At 28.8% G+C, this 17,447-nt stretch overlaps 2 protein-coding genes across 5 annotated transcripts in view; both read left to right on the top strand.

The window, feature by feature from the left end:
- LOC122505832 (myogenesis-regulating glycosidase) overlaps window positions 1–17,447 on the top strand; it is a 387,127-nt gene that overhangs the window by 353,875 nt on the left and 15,805 nt on the right. The window lies entirely within an intron of this gene.
- On the top strand, window positions 1,763–4,537 carry LOC122505837. The gene is made up of 3 exons (XM_043617687.1): window positions 1,763–2,168; window positions 2,286–2,500; window positions 4,090–4,537. Exons 1-2 carry the CDS (start codon window positions 1,908–1,910, stop codon window positions 2,487–2,489), a joined length of 465 nt encoding a protein of 154 aa, XP_043473622.1. The 5' UTR covers window positions 1,763–1,907; the 3' UTR covers window positions 2,490–2,500; window positions 4,090–4,537.

Raw genomic sequence — 17,447 nt, 5'->3', positions numbered from 1 at the left:
AATCTGTGCTGGTGGTGCTTCTGGATTTTCTGTGGCTTTTCGTTTAATACTTCCAATCACTTTCAAAGCGCGTACTTCCTCCTGATTTGGAGCGTGATTCGTATGAGGTGATTTATTGGGCCCTTTGCGTACTGTAATCTCATTTCCTTCACTAATTGTAATTGCTCGAGCATTACATGTTAACTTGTTCCTACACCTCCAGTAAATAGAGCCTTTAGACTCAGAGTGTTTATAATACAAGTATCCATCAATTTCTAAAAAACGACTTCTACCTTTTATTATTATCTGAGGCATATTCAATACTTTTAAATTTAGCTAAACTTCACTAATAATTTATCAAAAAATATAATGTATAACTGAAAATTTGACGTATCAAAAAATATAATGTATAACTGAAAATTTGACGTATCAAAACATTAATTAAAAAACAACTGAATTATAAATATGACGTTAGCTGAACAACCGTTTTTATTTCTTTTGGAACTAATTTTGGAACAAATTTTGGAAAAATGAATACCTTGGTAAAAATGTACTTTGGGAAAAAGAAGTTTTTGGAACTTTTGGATTGGAATTTTTTTTTTGGAACTTTTGACTCCCTACCATTATAAATAGTAAAATTGCTTGCAGAAATTTAATTATTATTAATATACTTTTAATAAAATTAACTCAAAACAATTTAATTATTTATAAAAACTCTAATAAAAATTTTGGAAACCATTTGTAGATTTATTTATGTTCGAAATCGAATAAATTTAAATTTTTTTAAGAAAAAACCGGGAAAAATTAGGACATTTCCAAAAAAAACCGGGAATTTTGGTAAACAAAAATAGTAGACACCCTGGTTAGGTTTTAACAAAAAAGAAGTAATCCTTGAATTGTTTAAGTTTTGCAGAAATTATTTTTAGAAAACAAAACGATTGTGAGTGAAGCTGAAGTCTATCATTCTATGGAAATTAGTGATTTTGAATTTGTTGGTGCTCAAATCGATGGTTCTGAATCTATTTCTAAAAACTTGGAGGATGACCTTGTGGAGGAGAGCTTAGCGGCAGTAGTTTCACCGCAAGACAATAAGTTTTCAAAAAAAAATAGTCAACTAAAAAAAAACCGAGACGCTCGCACTCATAAAAAGACTAAAATCTCAACTCTTGATGCAACAGAGAATGTAAGAATTTATTTATAATGTAATGTGTAGACAGTTAAACCTTCTTAAGGGAAAATACGCTAAACAATTGAATCAAAAGTTAGTTAATTTTCAAACTTTCTGGTTTTGAATAAAAAAAAGCTTTCAGTTAAAAAGTGAACAATTTAATTTTTAATGTTTTGAGCCATTAACAGTTTTATTTGTTGAAATGTTATTCTTTCATCAAGTGAAATTTTAATATGTGTAAGAATAGGATATTTGACACTAACGTGGTAATACCATTTTTATATTTAATACTAATAATGGATTAAATAATATAAAATAAACATTCTATGTATTTGCTTTTTTATTTTAGATCAATCTAAAGAATCTTATTCCTATTGCATTCAGCTTCAATATTCAAGAAGCGCTAGACAATGGATATCTATTACCATCTCAAGAAAATGTCATTATTCGCTACACTTGTCGAAATATGAAATCGAGAATGCGAACTTCTATTTCTGACATCAGGCAAATGGCAACATATTTGCTAGATAGCTATCCAGTTCTTAAAAGCAATACGGTTATACGAATCAGCCAAGTATAAGCCAACAAAATACCTAGGTCTTTTTTACAAAAAACAAGGATTTCTAAGAGTATTAAAGTTATAATTCTTGCGGAATCGTGAATTTCTAATGTTCTCGCATTTTATTTTATTTCTTGTTTTAGTATATGTGTACATGTAAGAGTCATGCATTTAATATAAAAATTCACTTTTCAGAAAGACATGGAGGCCAGGATGAGAAAATGTCTTCACAATGCCAATAGGCCTTGCTCTGATTTCAAAAAAAATGAATTAACAAGAGTAAGTGTAACTGAAGCTTGTGATCAGATGCGAAAGGAAATGGAAAAAATTGATAGAAGACATAATATTACTTTACTAAAAACTTGGTTGAATTTCACACGATGTTCAAGAAATAGTGAAACCAGTAAGTGTACAGCGAAAGAGATTCTTGAAAAATACCCAGCCTTAAAAAAGAATATCTTGGTTAGTAGTCATTAATTTTCTCTTATATTATTATGTACACTTATGTATTAGTTCATAGAAAATATTTTTTTATCATAGATTGGTCATGATTATACATCTTTTCTCTTTTTATGTTAGCTCTTTTGGGAATTCGGGAACCTTGTCAACATGAGTGAAAATTTGTTAAAGAAAAATTGGTTGGAGGCATTGCCAAAAGTATGTTTTCTATTTATGACGGAAGAAGATTTATTAAAATTAAATCCTGATGGACAAGCTCTAAGCTTGATCGAGATTCTCCCTCAGATATTGCCCAGCAAGGAAAAGACAGAAAAAGTCTTTTGAAAGTCTATGAAGTAAGAGTTAATAATATTACCAATAATAATTCCTAAACCTTAAAATATTTCTTTAATTTAATCATTAAAAGAATTGAGATTCCACTGAATTGTAAATTAAATGTGACCTAAAATCAATGCTTTTAGAAAACAATTAAATTAAATTGAAATAAGTACAATTTTACAATTGTATTTATTTAATTGAATCGTGAATTTTGAAAAGGATTCGAATCGATTTTTGGAAATTTTACATGACAGGGAAAATAATTTTTTAAACATCTTTAATAAAAAATTTACTTTTTGTCATAAAATTCAAATTATTTCGATTTTTTAATGTAAAAAAATACTTAACTTTTAATTAATTAAATATTGTAAAATTTTATTGAAAATAATTGATTTTTTAAAGTATTTCATGAAAATTAAATTTTGAACAATTTTAATTGCAAATTTTTAGAATAATTAAATTTTTTAAAATTGTAATGCAAAATAAAAAAAAAATTAGTTTTAAAGAAAGCTTATAAAAAAATTATTTCAAAAATGGAATTTTCTATTATAATTTTTTTAAATTTATTCAATAAATGAAATGAAAAATGAAATGAATTTTATTATTATCAAGATTTACAATTACATATTTCTAAAAATTTCGAAATATCTAAAAAAATGATTACATTATTATTTTTTTAAAAATCAAATTTTTTATATTAAAATTTGGAGGAACAAAATTATTTTCAAAATTGTCATTTGAAATTCTCCAAAAAACTTATTAGATTTTTAAATCGTCTAAAAGTTTTTCAAAAACCTGATTATTTTTAAATATTTTTAAAAAATTAAATTATTGTCGAATAATTTTTTTAAATTTTAATTATTTGCAAATTTTTAAATTATCTATTGTTATAAAATATATTCGCTGCAAAATAAGACACCTATTTCGCAGTGTTGTTATCATTCAAAATTTTATTCAAAAAACTAAGTTTAAGATTTTTTTATTATAATTTTTAAAAATTGAAATATTTTCAATATTTTTGGTTTTATATTTTCAATATTTCACTTTAATAACTATTAGAAGAAACCCCACTTATTTAAAGTCTCATTTACTTAAAGTCGCGTTTATTTAAACCCGTTTTTGCTTCAGTTATTTGTAGTTAGAATCAGCCCTAACCTCACTTATTTTAGCTCATGCGCAGTACGCGATTAATGGAAAGATACTTACATTCCCATTGGTTGAGTTCAAACAAAACCATCCAATCATGTCAATTTATCGAATTACGTCATCAAAATAGGTTATGTCGACCAAAATACAAATAAACGCGACACTTCGTGTCGAATTGCGTGGACCATGTTCAAATAAGTGGGGTTTCAGTGTAGTTAACTCTCAGTGCGTATAAAGTTTAAATTTCTTAAATTATTCAAATTCCTGTAGAAAAAGTAATCACAAGTTTAAAATTTTTTTTTATTTTGTAAAACTATTTAATTTTTTAATAATTAAAATTAGAAAGAAGAGATTTTCAATAGGCTAAAGCAACATTTTTTGCGCCTTAAAGTCTATCCGAGGCCTGACAATTTTAACATACATTATATCAATATCTGTTATTAATAAAAGATTTTTACAGGCCGGTACTCCAATATTGTCTACAGTGCCGGAAACCAATACTGAGCCTTATTTAACCGGGATTGGAACGACAGCATATACCAACCTTCAGTTGATGTGTTATGTTGACGCGGAACCACACTGAGAAAAATAAAAGATTAAATATAACCAAGTTTTAGTTAAAAACAACCGAGCGATGCTGCTAATATAGCACTTGCAATGTGAATTGTTTGCAGTAACCGATCGAATACGATTAAAAATTTCGGTAGAAACTAGTTAAGACTACTCGGGTACGGTAGCTTCTTTCTCTGTTACTGTAACTAACAGTTTATGATTAATGCTCGGTAAACGTTAGTTAACTTACTCGGTTATACTGTAGCCACCTAAAAAGGCTACAGTAATAATATAAACTTGAATATTGTAGTCAATTAGCTCTGTTATAATAAAGAAACCGATTAATTAATTTTAAACCACCCAACTCGATTAAAATATTTTTTGATCAATAAAATATTCCCTTGATAAAAATTATTTTCTTTTATTAAAAAGAAATCTATTTGATTAAAAAATTATGTTCTAATTTAAAGATAACCAAAATTTTCTGTAAATTAAAATTCTTTTTTATAATCAAACAAATCTCTTTCAAATAGAATAAAATACTTTTAACCTCTTTAACGTGCATCGTGTAATATGTCATCGGGGATGTAAGGTTAAATGCGTTTAATATTCTCCATTTCATTTTTATTTTTATGTATCTATTGTAGATGAATTCTATATTTGATGGCTGCTGTAACATAATCAATAAAAATTTGTATCGCGTCGGTAGAAACCAGAATTGTAACAACACGACTCTCCGGAAAAGACGAAACGAAGTGACTGACTGACTGTGACTGACGATATGTCGCCTAGATATGTTTTCTCGGTTAAAATCTCACAACTGAACGTAATTACATGAAACTCGGTTAATATTAATCGCATAGTAATTGTTTATATTCAAAAAACAGATAGGTAACAACAACCACGAAAGTTTGTTTCCATTATGCACATTTCAGATTGGTTAAGACAATCCTTTGGAGGATTATTTTTAACAGATGTGTTTTAACCATCTCAGCTCGGTTGTGATAATCAGTATAACTTAGTTTCTTTTAACCATATCTTATTTATTTTTAAATACTTTTTTTTAACCGAGCTATTTCTACCACTCGGTTAAACGCAATTTTTCTCAGTGCACTCTTCACAACAACCGCGGCAGAAGCTGTACCTCTCCTAATTGCAACTTACTGGGTATTTAATATTGGTTTTCCAAAACCATTAAAGAGGCAATTAACTTTTTTATCTGCATTACTTTTTCGAAATAGATGTCAAGAAATTTTGTCAAAGGATTTAAATTCTTTTTCAACTGTCAAAAAGCTTGTCAAAGATGCAGAAATTAATTAATGTTTTTTAAAAATTGTTCTTAAATCAATATTTTATGGTAAATCATGACCATGCATAATAAATATTCTGTTTCATCCGTGTATTTGCATAATATATTAAATATATTTATATATTTATAAATAAAAAAATATTTGTAGAAAAGTCATAGGGCATAAAGTTTTTCTTTCTTTAAAAATTTATTTCTCCTAATTCCCTTATAACTATAATATATTTATTTATATTTACATCTCTTAGAAGGAGTTTACACCGTAAAGCCTTAAATATAAGCCTCCGCGAGCATAAACGGATATGCCTCCATGAGGATATACTTGCGTCTTCGCAAAGTGTTTGCCTGCAGCTGTGTTGTGAAAGAGTTTGCCTTGACCACGTGTTCGCGCAGGCGCAAATATATGCTCCTGGAGGTATATCCGTTTATGCGCGCGGAGGCTTATATTTAAGGCTTACGGTGTAAACTCCTTCTATGTGTAGTGTCTATATATATATTTATATTTATATATATATATATTATACGAGTGTCTAACAGTAAAAGCCAAGAAAAAGATTCTAGGAGATTTCCTTGCTTTTTATGACGAAAAAACTTATTTTACATACTTCAATAAATAGGCATAATACGTATTTTTAGAAAGAATTCATTACAATATTTTCATTCTTCAATTAAACATAAACAGTTATACTAAGAAAATAATAAACATAAATCATTTATTATTTAGCTAACAGTAAGTATGTATACTTAAAAGTTAAACAATAAACAAGGAACGAACAAATGTTTCTTAATATCAATTAGTTCAATTTATGTAAGGATCAATTTTGTATTTTTATTTAATCCACTTTTAATTAACTTAATTTTTTTAATTTAATAGAGTAGGGGAGGATGGGGCAAGGATAGTTAAGGGGCAAGGATAGTTAGTTGTTGTTATGCTTAGACGGCTTGCTCAAAAATCGCGTAATTCATAGTATATTCGCGTTTTAACACCAAAAGATGATTGTAAAAATTGCAAGTCAATCTGTCGCCATTTGCGAAGTTGGGAGATTATTTTTGAAAAAAGTCTGTTTTGCTAAAATGTCAACGTAATGTTTATCATATTGTTTTCTACATTAGAGTTTCAGAATATTTATTTACGTAAGTGTTTTCCGGAGTGGAATTTCCTGCTGAACACGAATATCGTATTTATTTTCAACTTAATTCACGTCATTTCTTAAAATTTAGAAAAAACAGAAATATGGGCTCACGGGGCAAGTATAGTTAGAGATAATACGGCACGGTAAAATCATGTTAATACCATTGAAAATTTTAAAAAAGTGTTTAATTGTTCTCTTTGGGTTGATATACATAATGGTGCGTAATTATATACGGAAAACGAAGCTTATGACCAAGAAATTCGTGGTCGTCTGAAAAAAATTGGTTAAACCTCTGATTCTAGTTCAGATGAATTTTAATACAATAATTGCAATTCAGAAAATGTTCCATACATATTTTTAATACTTGGGATATCAATATTGAATAGTCTAAATCCAGTAAAATGAAGAAAACAGAAATTTACTGATTTTCTATAACATTTTTAGCATTCGAATTCTTTTAACTATCCTTGCCCCGGTACTGGGGCAAGGATAGTTAAAAATTTTTGTATACTTTTTCATTCGTATCTCGTAGGAATTTGAGTCTACAGTAAAATAATGTACAGCAAAATTATAGCCAAATAACCAGGCTTTCCAAAAATACTTTTCATTTCCAGATACATAATCAAGTTTGACTGCTAGATCCGAAAAGGTCTTACCTAACTATCCTTGCCCCATCCTCCCCTATAATTATATTAATACTATATTAATATAATATCTATTAATTTAAACATTTTTCTTTAATTTCAAAATTATTATTGAACATAATATTTATTTTTTATATTATTTATTTAGATATGTATTTAATCTTAGAATTTCCACTAAAGCGAAATTTTATTTAACATAATTACTATTTAGTATAAAACTATTAGGCAAAAATATTGAAGGAAATAAATTAAGAAAATGACAGGTACATTTGATTCAACTCTACATGAAAAGTTAGAGAAATCTGTGGAGTTAATTTGAAATTTTTTCTCTGTGCTCTTGATAAATTTTAAAGTCAATAAATGCTCAGAAATATTTTCATACATCTAACACTTTATAAACAATTTAAAAAAAGTTCATTCCTGTTAAAAATATGTTTTTGGAATCAAAATATTATGACATAAAGAGGTTATGTTGACAAACTTGCATAAAATTTCTTTATCCAGATGGCACAACATGACAAAGTTGTAAATGTTACCAACCCAACATCCTAAAAATATTTATCGACCGGTAATACTCATTTTGAGCAACTTGAAGTTAGTCGTTTGTTCAAATTGAGTAGTACTCAAAATGAGATGCAACAAAAATGAGACAAAGTTTTTTCTGTGAATAATTAATATGTGTAACTTTTGTATAATTATTTTTTTATTAACATTCACTAAATTGTCTGGACTAATTATTGACTGTTTCTGACTAATTCCGGATTCACTAGTTAAAATTAACTGATTAATTTCGGAATTCATCGGACCAACTCCGGCGGTTTCACTAGTTGTTCACAAACCGTATAGAGTTAGGATTTTTCCGGATTAATTTTGGGTGACAAAAACCTGACCATAAAGTTACTTCAACATTTTTCAACAAAATTTTCAAAAAAGTCTTATTTTCCAAAATTTTTGATTTTTAAAAGTTTAATATCTCCGGTTAATATGGACAAAAAATGTTAAATTGGGGCTCAAAAGATGCGTCTAAAAAAACTCTTCAAAATTATGGAAAAACATTTATAGGTGTTCTAACATTTTTTTAAAGTTATGGGCAAAAAACGTTTTTTTTGTAAAATTAAAAATCCAAAAAAATTTAGTTAAACTTTATTAATCTATCACTAAGTACTCTCACTTTATGTCCGCAGGTGAGATCGACAATTTAAAAAAAATCCTCCCAAAAGCTCTTCATGATTTCGAGATATTTATGAAAATGTGATGTTTACACACATACACACACATACGGAATGACATTTTTTAAAAATGTCATTTTTGAACTCCTCAGGTCAAATAACTTAAAGACATCAAAAAATCGAACTCAAAAAATTTTGGTATTATACAATACTTCTTCTATGAGGAAGTAATATGAGGAAGTAATATTTGAATTGAAAGAAGAATCAAGTGAAGTTGAAATTAATGAAATGGTTTCTGAAATTCAAGAAATGTTAAAGAAAGCTCAAAATAAAACTGAAATAATTGTTAAACTATTAACAATGGCACCGAAAGGTTGGGGCCCTCGTAAATTATCAAAATATTTCGAGGTTTCTTATAGCTTAGCTCGCAAAGCCTTCGAACTTAACAAAACAAAAGGTCCTGGTTCTTCTCCGAATCCACGTAAAAGTACAACGACACAGTAAATTTAGTAAATGATTTCTATCATGCGGATGATATAAGCAGAGTCCTACCTAGTAAAAAAAATTTTATTTCCTACGTGAAGGATGGAAATCGTATTCATGTCCAAAAACGTTTATTGCTGGGAAATATAAAAGAATTATATGCTCTTTTTCAGAAGGATTATCCAGATTGTCAAATAAGTTTATCAAAATTTACTGAACTTCGACCTAAAGAATGTGTGTTAGCTGGCAGCAACGGAACACACTCCGTTTGCGTTTGCAAGATTCACCAAAATGTTAAGCTCATGATAGAGGATTCAACTTTAGGTGAATTAACTAAAAATGATACTAAAACATATTTTCTAAGTTTTTATAAAACTATTTTTTAAAAAATGATTTGCGATTCACCTTCATCTTCATATTTTCTACTTCAATGTGAAGATTGTAATGGAATACAAAATTTAATTGATATTTTGATAAATGTATTTGATAATCATTACATAGATACAGTGACATATAGAAGCCAGGTTTCAACTGACAAAACTGCTTTAGGGTCAAATTTTCTCAAAAAATCAAAGTTAGTCATGGGTCTTTCAATTTTTGTTAAACTTGGTATAAAGGTAGTGTTTTATGACAGAAGATTTTAGGAAAAAAAGATTTTTCAAAATTTTCAAAATCGTGGATTTTACCGGGCATTAAACATTAAAGCACATTTTTTTTAAAAACGAATAACTTTTATCCATTTACTTAAATTTTGTTTATATTTTAGGTAATAATAGTTAATTATCTGACAATTTAAAGTGCAATATTAAAGGAAAAAAATCCAAAATTTGCCCGGAAAAAAAGTCAAAAAAAATTTTGATTTTATTTTTTCGGGCATAAGCACCCCTTCGATTTTTTTGTAACTATAATATTTGGATTCGTTATCTTCTCCAGAATTTATTGCCAAAAAAAATCCCTGGAGACTTTAAAACTAACCGAAATATCGAATTTTTTGTCTCGAGGTGCACAGATATCGATCTCGCGTAAACACGCCTGAGATGTGCACCAAACGTTCTTAAGCGTGGATTTTCGCATTCTAATATTTTTTTAAAATTTTTATTAAAAATCAAGTTTTGCAATTATAAATTTGTTTTTAAACAATTTTGAATCTGAAAATGTGTACCAATGTCAAAATTGCAAGTTGTTACATCGGGCTAATATTTTCACAGTATTTAGAACTATAAATACCCAGATAACCAGCGTACTATTACTGTACCAGCCATATACCTTCGCACTGTACCAGGTACTGTACTTGTATATCGTACAGATAATGGCGGAGAAGCATTGTAAATTCATAACCTAAAATCCCAATTAGTTCGGCGTACTGGTATTGTACTTAGTGTTATACTCGTACGGAGTACTTTGGCAATTTCATAATTCTATCCGTATGACATACCGTTATTATACTAGTATCGTACTAATATGTACATATCTTATTATTTCGTGCTAGTACAATATGAGTACGATACCAATACGCTGTATTAAAAAATAATGATTAGTACGCTTGGCTATCTGGGTAAGTACTTAAAACCACTAAGTAATTATGAAATTTTATAAAAAATTGTAGGGGGCATGGAGTTGAAGATTTTGGATAAGTATAAACAGTGAGTTTTATAAAAAATCGTAGCTTTTATATAATAATAAGAAAAAAATATTGTGACCTATATGTTTTTGGTAGGTTTTTTTCTGCTCTATCAAATAGTGAGAATTTTTTTCAAAAAATTTAAAATTTTGTTGAAAAAAAGTTTTAAAAGTTTTTTTTTATCTGAATAATTTTTTTTTATTTTAATATCAATATCAAGCGATATTGATTTTTTTATACACCCATAAGGTGTTGAATATTTTATTTAAACAATCGTTGCAAATAACTGGAATATATTTTTTTCATATTGTTATCGTAGCGACAAAGATGTACCTATCTTAATTTATAATTTTAATTTTTCTAATTTTCTTTTTTTCGTTCTGAAGAGGACAGCTGTGCTGCCGAAACGTAAAAAGAATTGAATTTCTTTTATTTTTATTTTCCTTGACTCGGAGTGATCGTTAATTTTCACTATTTATTAAAATACGACTGAGTGATAGAATCATCTCTACTCTTATATTTTTTTAAAATAGTATTATATGAACATTTGTTTTTAAAAAAAACTAACACTTTATCTTTATTTTTATAAATATATATTTGTAAAACGTCAATTTAATAAAAATACTTCATATTGTGAACAATATCAATTTTTATTAATTAATTAATTAATAATTCAAACAAAAAAAACGTCACTTTTTTCGTTTCACATATTGAAAGTACACATCATAAGCTTTCTTTAGATACAAGAAAAAAAGGGGGCTTTTTTGAAAAAAAATCTAAAAAAATTATAATTTTTTAAAAAAGGGTTAAATTTTGAATTTAAAAAAAAATTCTCTCTATTAACTCTATTAACTTGAACATGAATGTTTCATCGTGATTTCGGAAGATGTTAATCACAATTCAAATGCAGTAAATTTATTTATCAAGAAGCTTATCACAGAACTAAAAACAAAACATTCAATCAAAAATATGATATATATATATATATATATATATATATATATATATATATATATATATATATATATATATATATATCCCTATTAATATAAAATCATATCGCCCCCGCCGCTGTTTCAGAAAGTTTTAAGGGACCCTTATAGTAGGGGGAACATAGTCAAGGTTGGCCCACTGTCAAGGTAGGTCCATCGTCAGAAACAAGTTATATTTGACCTAAATTCAGGTCAATTTAAGGGCAGTTTTAACCTACAGGTCAAAATTGCTCAAAATTTAGGTCAATTTTAAGGGCAGATTCAACCTACAGGTAAAAAACTAACAAACTAGCCCCTCTGCCCTCAAAATTTAAGTCAATTTTAAGAGTAGTTATGACTTAAAGTTAAAAATTGACAAACTTATCGCTCTGCTTTCAAAATTTAGTTCAATTTTAAGGGCAGTTTTGACCTAAGCGTTAAAAATTGCGTTTTACTCTGCCCGTAAAATTTATGTCAATTTTAAGGGCAGATTTAACCTACAGGTAAAAAATTGCCAAACAATTCCCTTTACCTTCAAAATGTAGGTCAATTTTAAGGTCAGTTTTGACCTACACGTCAAAAATTGACAAGAAAATTCCTTCTGACCTACTGTTTCCTCAAAATTTAGGTCAATTTTAAGGTCAGTTTTGACCTACGGGTAAAAATGAAGCCCACAAACGTCTATTATTTTACGTCGAAATCTTTAGTCCGTCCATAAATTACGTAAGACATTTAGGGGGGAGGGGGGTCAGCAAGATCTTGCGAACAATAGGAAAAATAGCGCTAATGTATGTAAAATATCTTACGAGGGAGGAAGGGGGTCAAATTTACCCAAAAAATGATTTACGTAATTTATGGACAGCCCCTAATGGCCCTTACATTACGTCAACATTTATGTCAACTGCAGGTAAAAAGGGGCCCAATAATACTTTTGACACTGAGAAAAAAGAATTATCAAAATTACTATGAGGAGTGTCAAACTTGAAAAAGTTGACACTATAATCACTTCCGTAAAGTAGAATTCTCTATTAGTTATATTTTTTAATATCTCCTGTTATAATTTACTCTAACTCATTACTATGCCATCATATTAAGATACCATGATTTTAAAAATTGAAATAAATATTAAAACTAGTTAGGGGGTTGGCGCGCGAAGCGCGCAGGGGGGCGAAGCTTCGCCCCCCTAGTATATATATATATATATATATATATATATATATATATATATATATATATATTAGGGTGACCGTTATTTTGCGAAAGTTGGAATTTCTTAGTTCGCCGGGCAGAATTTGCTTTAGAATGTGAAAAAAATGAGCTATGCAAAAAAACAGCCCAATTGATCAATATTATCCCGTGCCACCGAAGGGTTAAAGTTTAAATGGGGTTTAACATAGGATTAGTGCACTTTTTTACATTTTGTATGAGAACTTTTTTTTTAATTAATCTTTTGCCTTGTCGACATATATATTTATGGTTTTGGATGTGCTGAACACGAATCCGATGTCAAAAAAAAGTTTTGACAGCTTCCAGCTGTCAAAAAAGCTGTCAATCTTTTTAAAATGACAGTTTTTGTGTGAATTTAGACAGTTTTTGTGTTTAGTTTAGTAAATCAAACAAAATTTTGCTCATATAAAAGTATTTTAAGAACAATAAAGTCAATCTAAATAGCAATATGTAATATTGACAGTTGACATCTGTCAATTAAACTGTCAAACTTTTAAAAACGAGAGTTTTTGACAGTTTTTACATTAAATTACTTAGATAAAAATATTTTCAGGGTATTGAGGTAAACCTTAATAGAATTATGTAAGTTTGACAGTTGACAACTGTCAATTAAGATGTCAAACTTTTAAAACGGAGACTTTTTACATTAAATTACTTGTATACAAGTGTTTTTAAGCACACTGAGGTTAATTATATTAGCAATATGTATTCTTCACAGTTGACAGCTGTCAATTAAGCTGACAGGCTTTTGAGAAGGAGCTTTATAATCTTATAAGTTTAAGATATAAGTATATTAGCTTATAATAAGTTTATGTTTAAAAGAAACGCCAAGTTTTTTTAAAATTTCGCGGCTTAAATCAACGACATCTATCGACTAACAGCCAAGTCCATATCTCGATGGTCGATCTATACCATTGTTTTTCTTTGATTCGTAGTCTTGTGTCATTTGGTGAGCAGTCGTTAATTCTACAGTCTGTTTAAAATGACTTAAATTTAATTATATATTGATTGATGTCAACAATGGCGTGCAACAATTATTTTTTACGCGAAAGTATTTTTCTCATTGGAGATGTCGACACACAGATTGTTGGTAATAAATTAATTACTCGTTTTTAAAAGTTTGACAGTTTAATTGACAGCTGTCAACTGTGAAGAATACATATTGCTAATATAATTAACCTCAGTGTGCTTAAAAACACTTGTATACAAGTAATTTAATGTAAAAAGTCTCCGTTTTAAAAGTTTGACATCTTAATTGACAGTTGTCAACTGTCAAACTTACATAATTCTATTAAGGTTTACCTCAATACCCTGAAAATATTTTTATCTAAGTAATTTAATGTAAAAACTGTCAAAAACTCTCGTTTTTAAAAGTTTGACAGTTTAATTGACAGATGTCAACTGTCAATATTACATATTGCTATTTAGATTGACTTTATTGTTCTTAAAATACTTTTATATGAGCAAAATTTTGTTTGATTTACTAAACTAAACACAAAAACTGTCTAAATTCACACAAAAACTGTCATTTTAAAAAGATTGACAGCTTTTTTGACAGCTGGAAGCTGTCAAAACTTTTTTTTGACATCGGATTCGTGTTCAGCACATCCAAAACCATAAATATATATGTCGACAAGGCAAAAGATTAATTAAAAAAAAAGTTCTCATACAAAATGTAAAAAAGTGCACTAATCCTATGTTAAACCCCATTTAAACTTTAACCCTTCGGTGGCACGGGATAATATTGATCAATTGGGCTGTTTTTTTGCATAGCTCATTTTTTTCACATTCTAAAGCAAATTCTGCCCGGCGAACTAAGAAATTCCAACTTTCGCAAAATAACGGTCACCCTAATATATATATATATATATATTACTGATGGATCAGTAGCGCAATATAAGAATAAGAGCAATTTTATCAATCTTGCATATCATTATTCTGATTATAAAATATTTGTGGAATGGCATTTTTAGGGTGCGATCCCATGTGAGCAAAATACGTCGACCGAAAGCAGAAAATCATGAGTGCAGAAGAGATAGGGAGATATTGTTGTTCTTTTCACTCTCATGATTTTCTGCTTTCGGTCGACGTATTCTGTTCATATGGGATCGCACCCTTATGCAACTTCACATGGCAAAAGACCATGCGATGGTATTGGAGGAACGATAAAACGATTAGCTGCTAGAGCAAGTCTTCAAAATACCAAAGAGTCTATAATGACAGCTCAACAATTATACGAGTGGGCTTTAACATCTTTTGAAAATATAAAGGCCTTATTTTGCACAAGAGTTGAGCACATCGAAAATAACAAAAGACTAGAATCTCGATTTTTAAAAGCAAAACAAATTACTGGAACAAGAAATTTCCATTCCTTTATTCCTATAAGCGAAAACAATATAGAATGTAAAATATATTCTAATACAACAGAATGCAAAACATTTTCGATCCAATAAAAAAATATAACAAATAATTTATCTGTAATTGAAATTACACAGATGCCAGTTTGCGAATTATTGTCAACGTTGTGAGATTTAAAATTTTACAATGGCTTTAATAATTTTCAAAATAAAAAAAATCAAGATAATTCAAAATTTGCAAAATTCTTAATAATTGCTATCTCAGTGCCGTTCAGAGATATAACGCAATCACCTTCGGAATCATACTTAAGCAAAAGAGTCAAAAACTACAAAATAACAAAATTGTTGGGCGCCAGGCTCACCGATGAGCCAACGTCAACAGCAACAATATTAGCAAAATTATCGTTTTGGAGGAAACAAGACCACCAGGTTAATTCCTCTTCAACAAATTTTACTTTAGAAATTAATCACAAAATTAAACAAAATTCGCGAATCATCGAACAGAAGCGAATATCAAATCAAAGCATCAAAAATAAAATTTAGTCAAAACTCTACAAAATAATACTTAAGTATGATTTACCGGACTTTTACAGCAAAATGTTGCTCGGGCTAACTCAAAAAAGAAGAAGCATTGGGCTAGGGCTTTGGTGAGAGTATTTTCAAAGGCAAAAATAAAGAAACAATTAAAATTGACAATAAAAAAATATATTCAATAAGTAATCATGTTCGCTTTACAAAAAAAAGAACAAAATATTCGCTCAATTCAAACAAAATAACAAAATAAAATCTAAACTAATAATTTCCGACATAATTCTCGAATGTAAACTCATTGCACACAATCAATTCTCTAATTATTTCTAACTAATTAATACGCGACATTTTGAATTTACACACAGCAAAAGATTAGGAGAGAAACCGCGAGGCACTACGAAATTTTAACAAACTCGTAAAATACATAATAAAATCACAAAATTGAAACAATGATTCGCAATGAAGCCTTTTAATTTAAGCTTGAAATTAGAAATCAAATGACAAAACCGAAAATTGTCGCAAAGAAAAGACCACGAGGTCGAAAAGTGGCGTCATTTCGAAAAGAAAGCAAGAATTCATATTCTCGCACAGTGGGCCAGGATCGTCGATTTTTGGCCAAAAATCATTATTTAAAAGAGAACAAGATATTTACGAATAACAAGTATGCTACCTACAGTTTTGGGGTCGCTGATTACAAATCTGATGTCAGATTTCACAAATTCAAAATGGCGGATCCAAAATGGCAGACATTTTGTATTTTTTTAGGTTTTTAAAATTTTTTTGGTTTTTTTTAGACCTGATGTTTACTTATAGGTATATAGTTTATCGCGTGGGTATATCAGGTGCGCATGTAGTCCTATTGGAGAATCAGCTTTTGTTTCCATGGATCAGATAAATACTCCATTTCATATCTAAATCTGATTTCAGAAACAAAGTGCTCATTTTTAGATTTTTAAAATCTGACAACAGATTCGTAATCAGCAACCCGAAAAACCTCTACATACCTATGTCTCATTGAAATTGATTAATTTAAAATTTTTTATGACCACCATTTTGATTTCTTGAAATCTGACATTAGATTCATAATCAGCGACCCAAAAAACCATAGAGTTATTGGCATAGAGTGCGCAAGCGACCAAAATGTTAGACAGCCATACGAAAAGTAGACCCCTTTTCTTTCTTTCTCTAATAACGCATGTGCGATAGTGAAACAGCTGATGCATGGAAACAATTGTTGCTTGCTTGCTGGCAATTATATTTTTCTTTTATTTACGTGACCAATAAATAATTTAAAAACATTTTTAGCAGGAAATATGGTATTTTATGTTAAGTTTACCTGCTTTCAATTTATACTCATCGAAATAAGCAGCTCAAAATTAAAAATTCCAATTACTATAATATTATCGCTACGACATCCAAACTAGAATCAGAAGTCGCGTCTTAACTTCAAATGACAGCCAAATAGCTTTTTTTCAACATGACTTTTTAATCCCACTCTACCCTATTTATTGTAAAATATTTATTTTACATTTAATTTTATTATATTTAAAACGATTATTCATGCGATCTTTTTAGACAAAAACCTAACCAAAAACTTTTATTCTTGCACATGCGCCATTAAACCAGGTAAGATAAGGGGTCTACTTTCATGCTTTTGTCTCTTTCTATGCGCCTAAGAATGCCTCCTACGGTAAAAGGTATAACTCGCGCACTCTATTCTAATAACTCTATCACTACAAAAATAGGTGTCTTAATTGATATCTTAAAATAAGATGTAAGATGGAAAAATGGTATCTTACATCTTAAAATAAGATGTTTTCTAAA

The sequence above is a fragment of the Leptopilina heterotoma genome, unplaced genomic scaffold (assembly GCF_015476425.1).
Source record: "Leptopilina heterotoma isolate Lh14 unplaced genomic scaffold, ASM1547642v1 Lhet_373, whole genome shotgun sequence".
NCBI classification, from domain to species: domain Eukaryota; kingdom Metazoa; phylum Arthropoda; class Insecta; order Hymenoptera; family Figitidae; genus Leptopilina; species Leptopilina heterotoma.
Note: the sequence above shows the minus strand (reverse complement) of the source record. Positions and strands in the feature narration are given on the sequence as shown.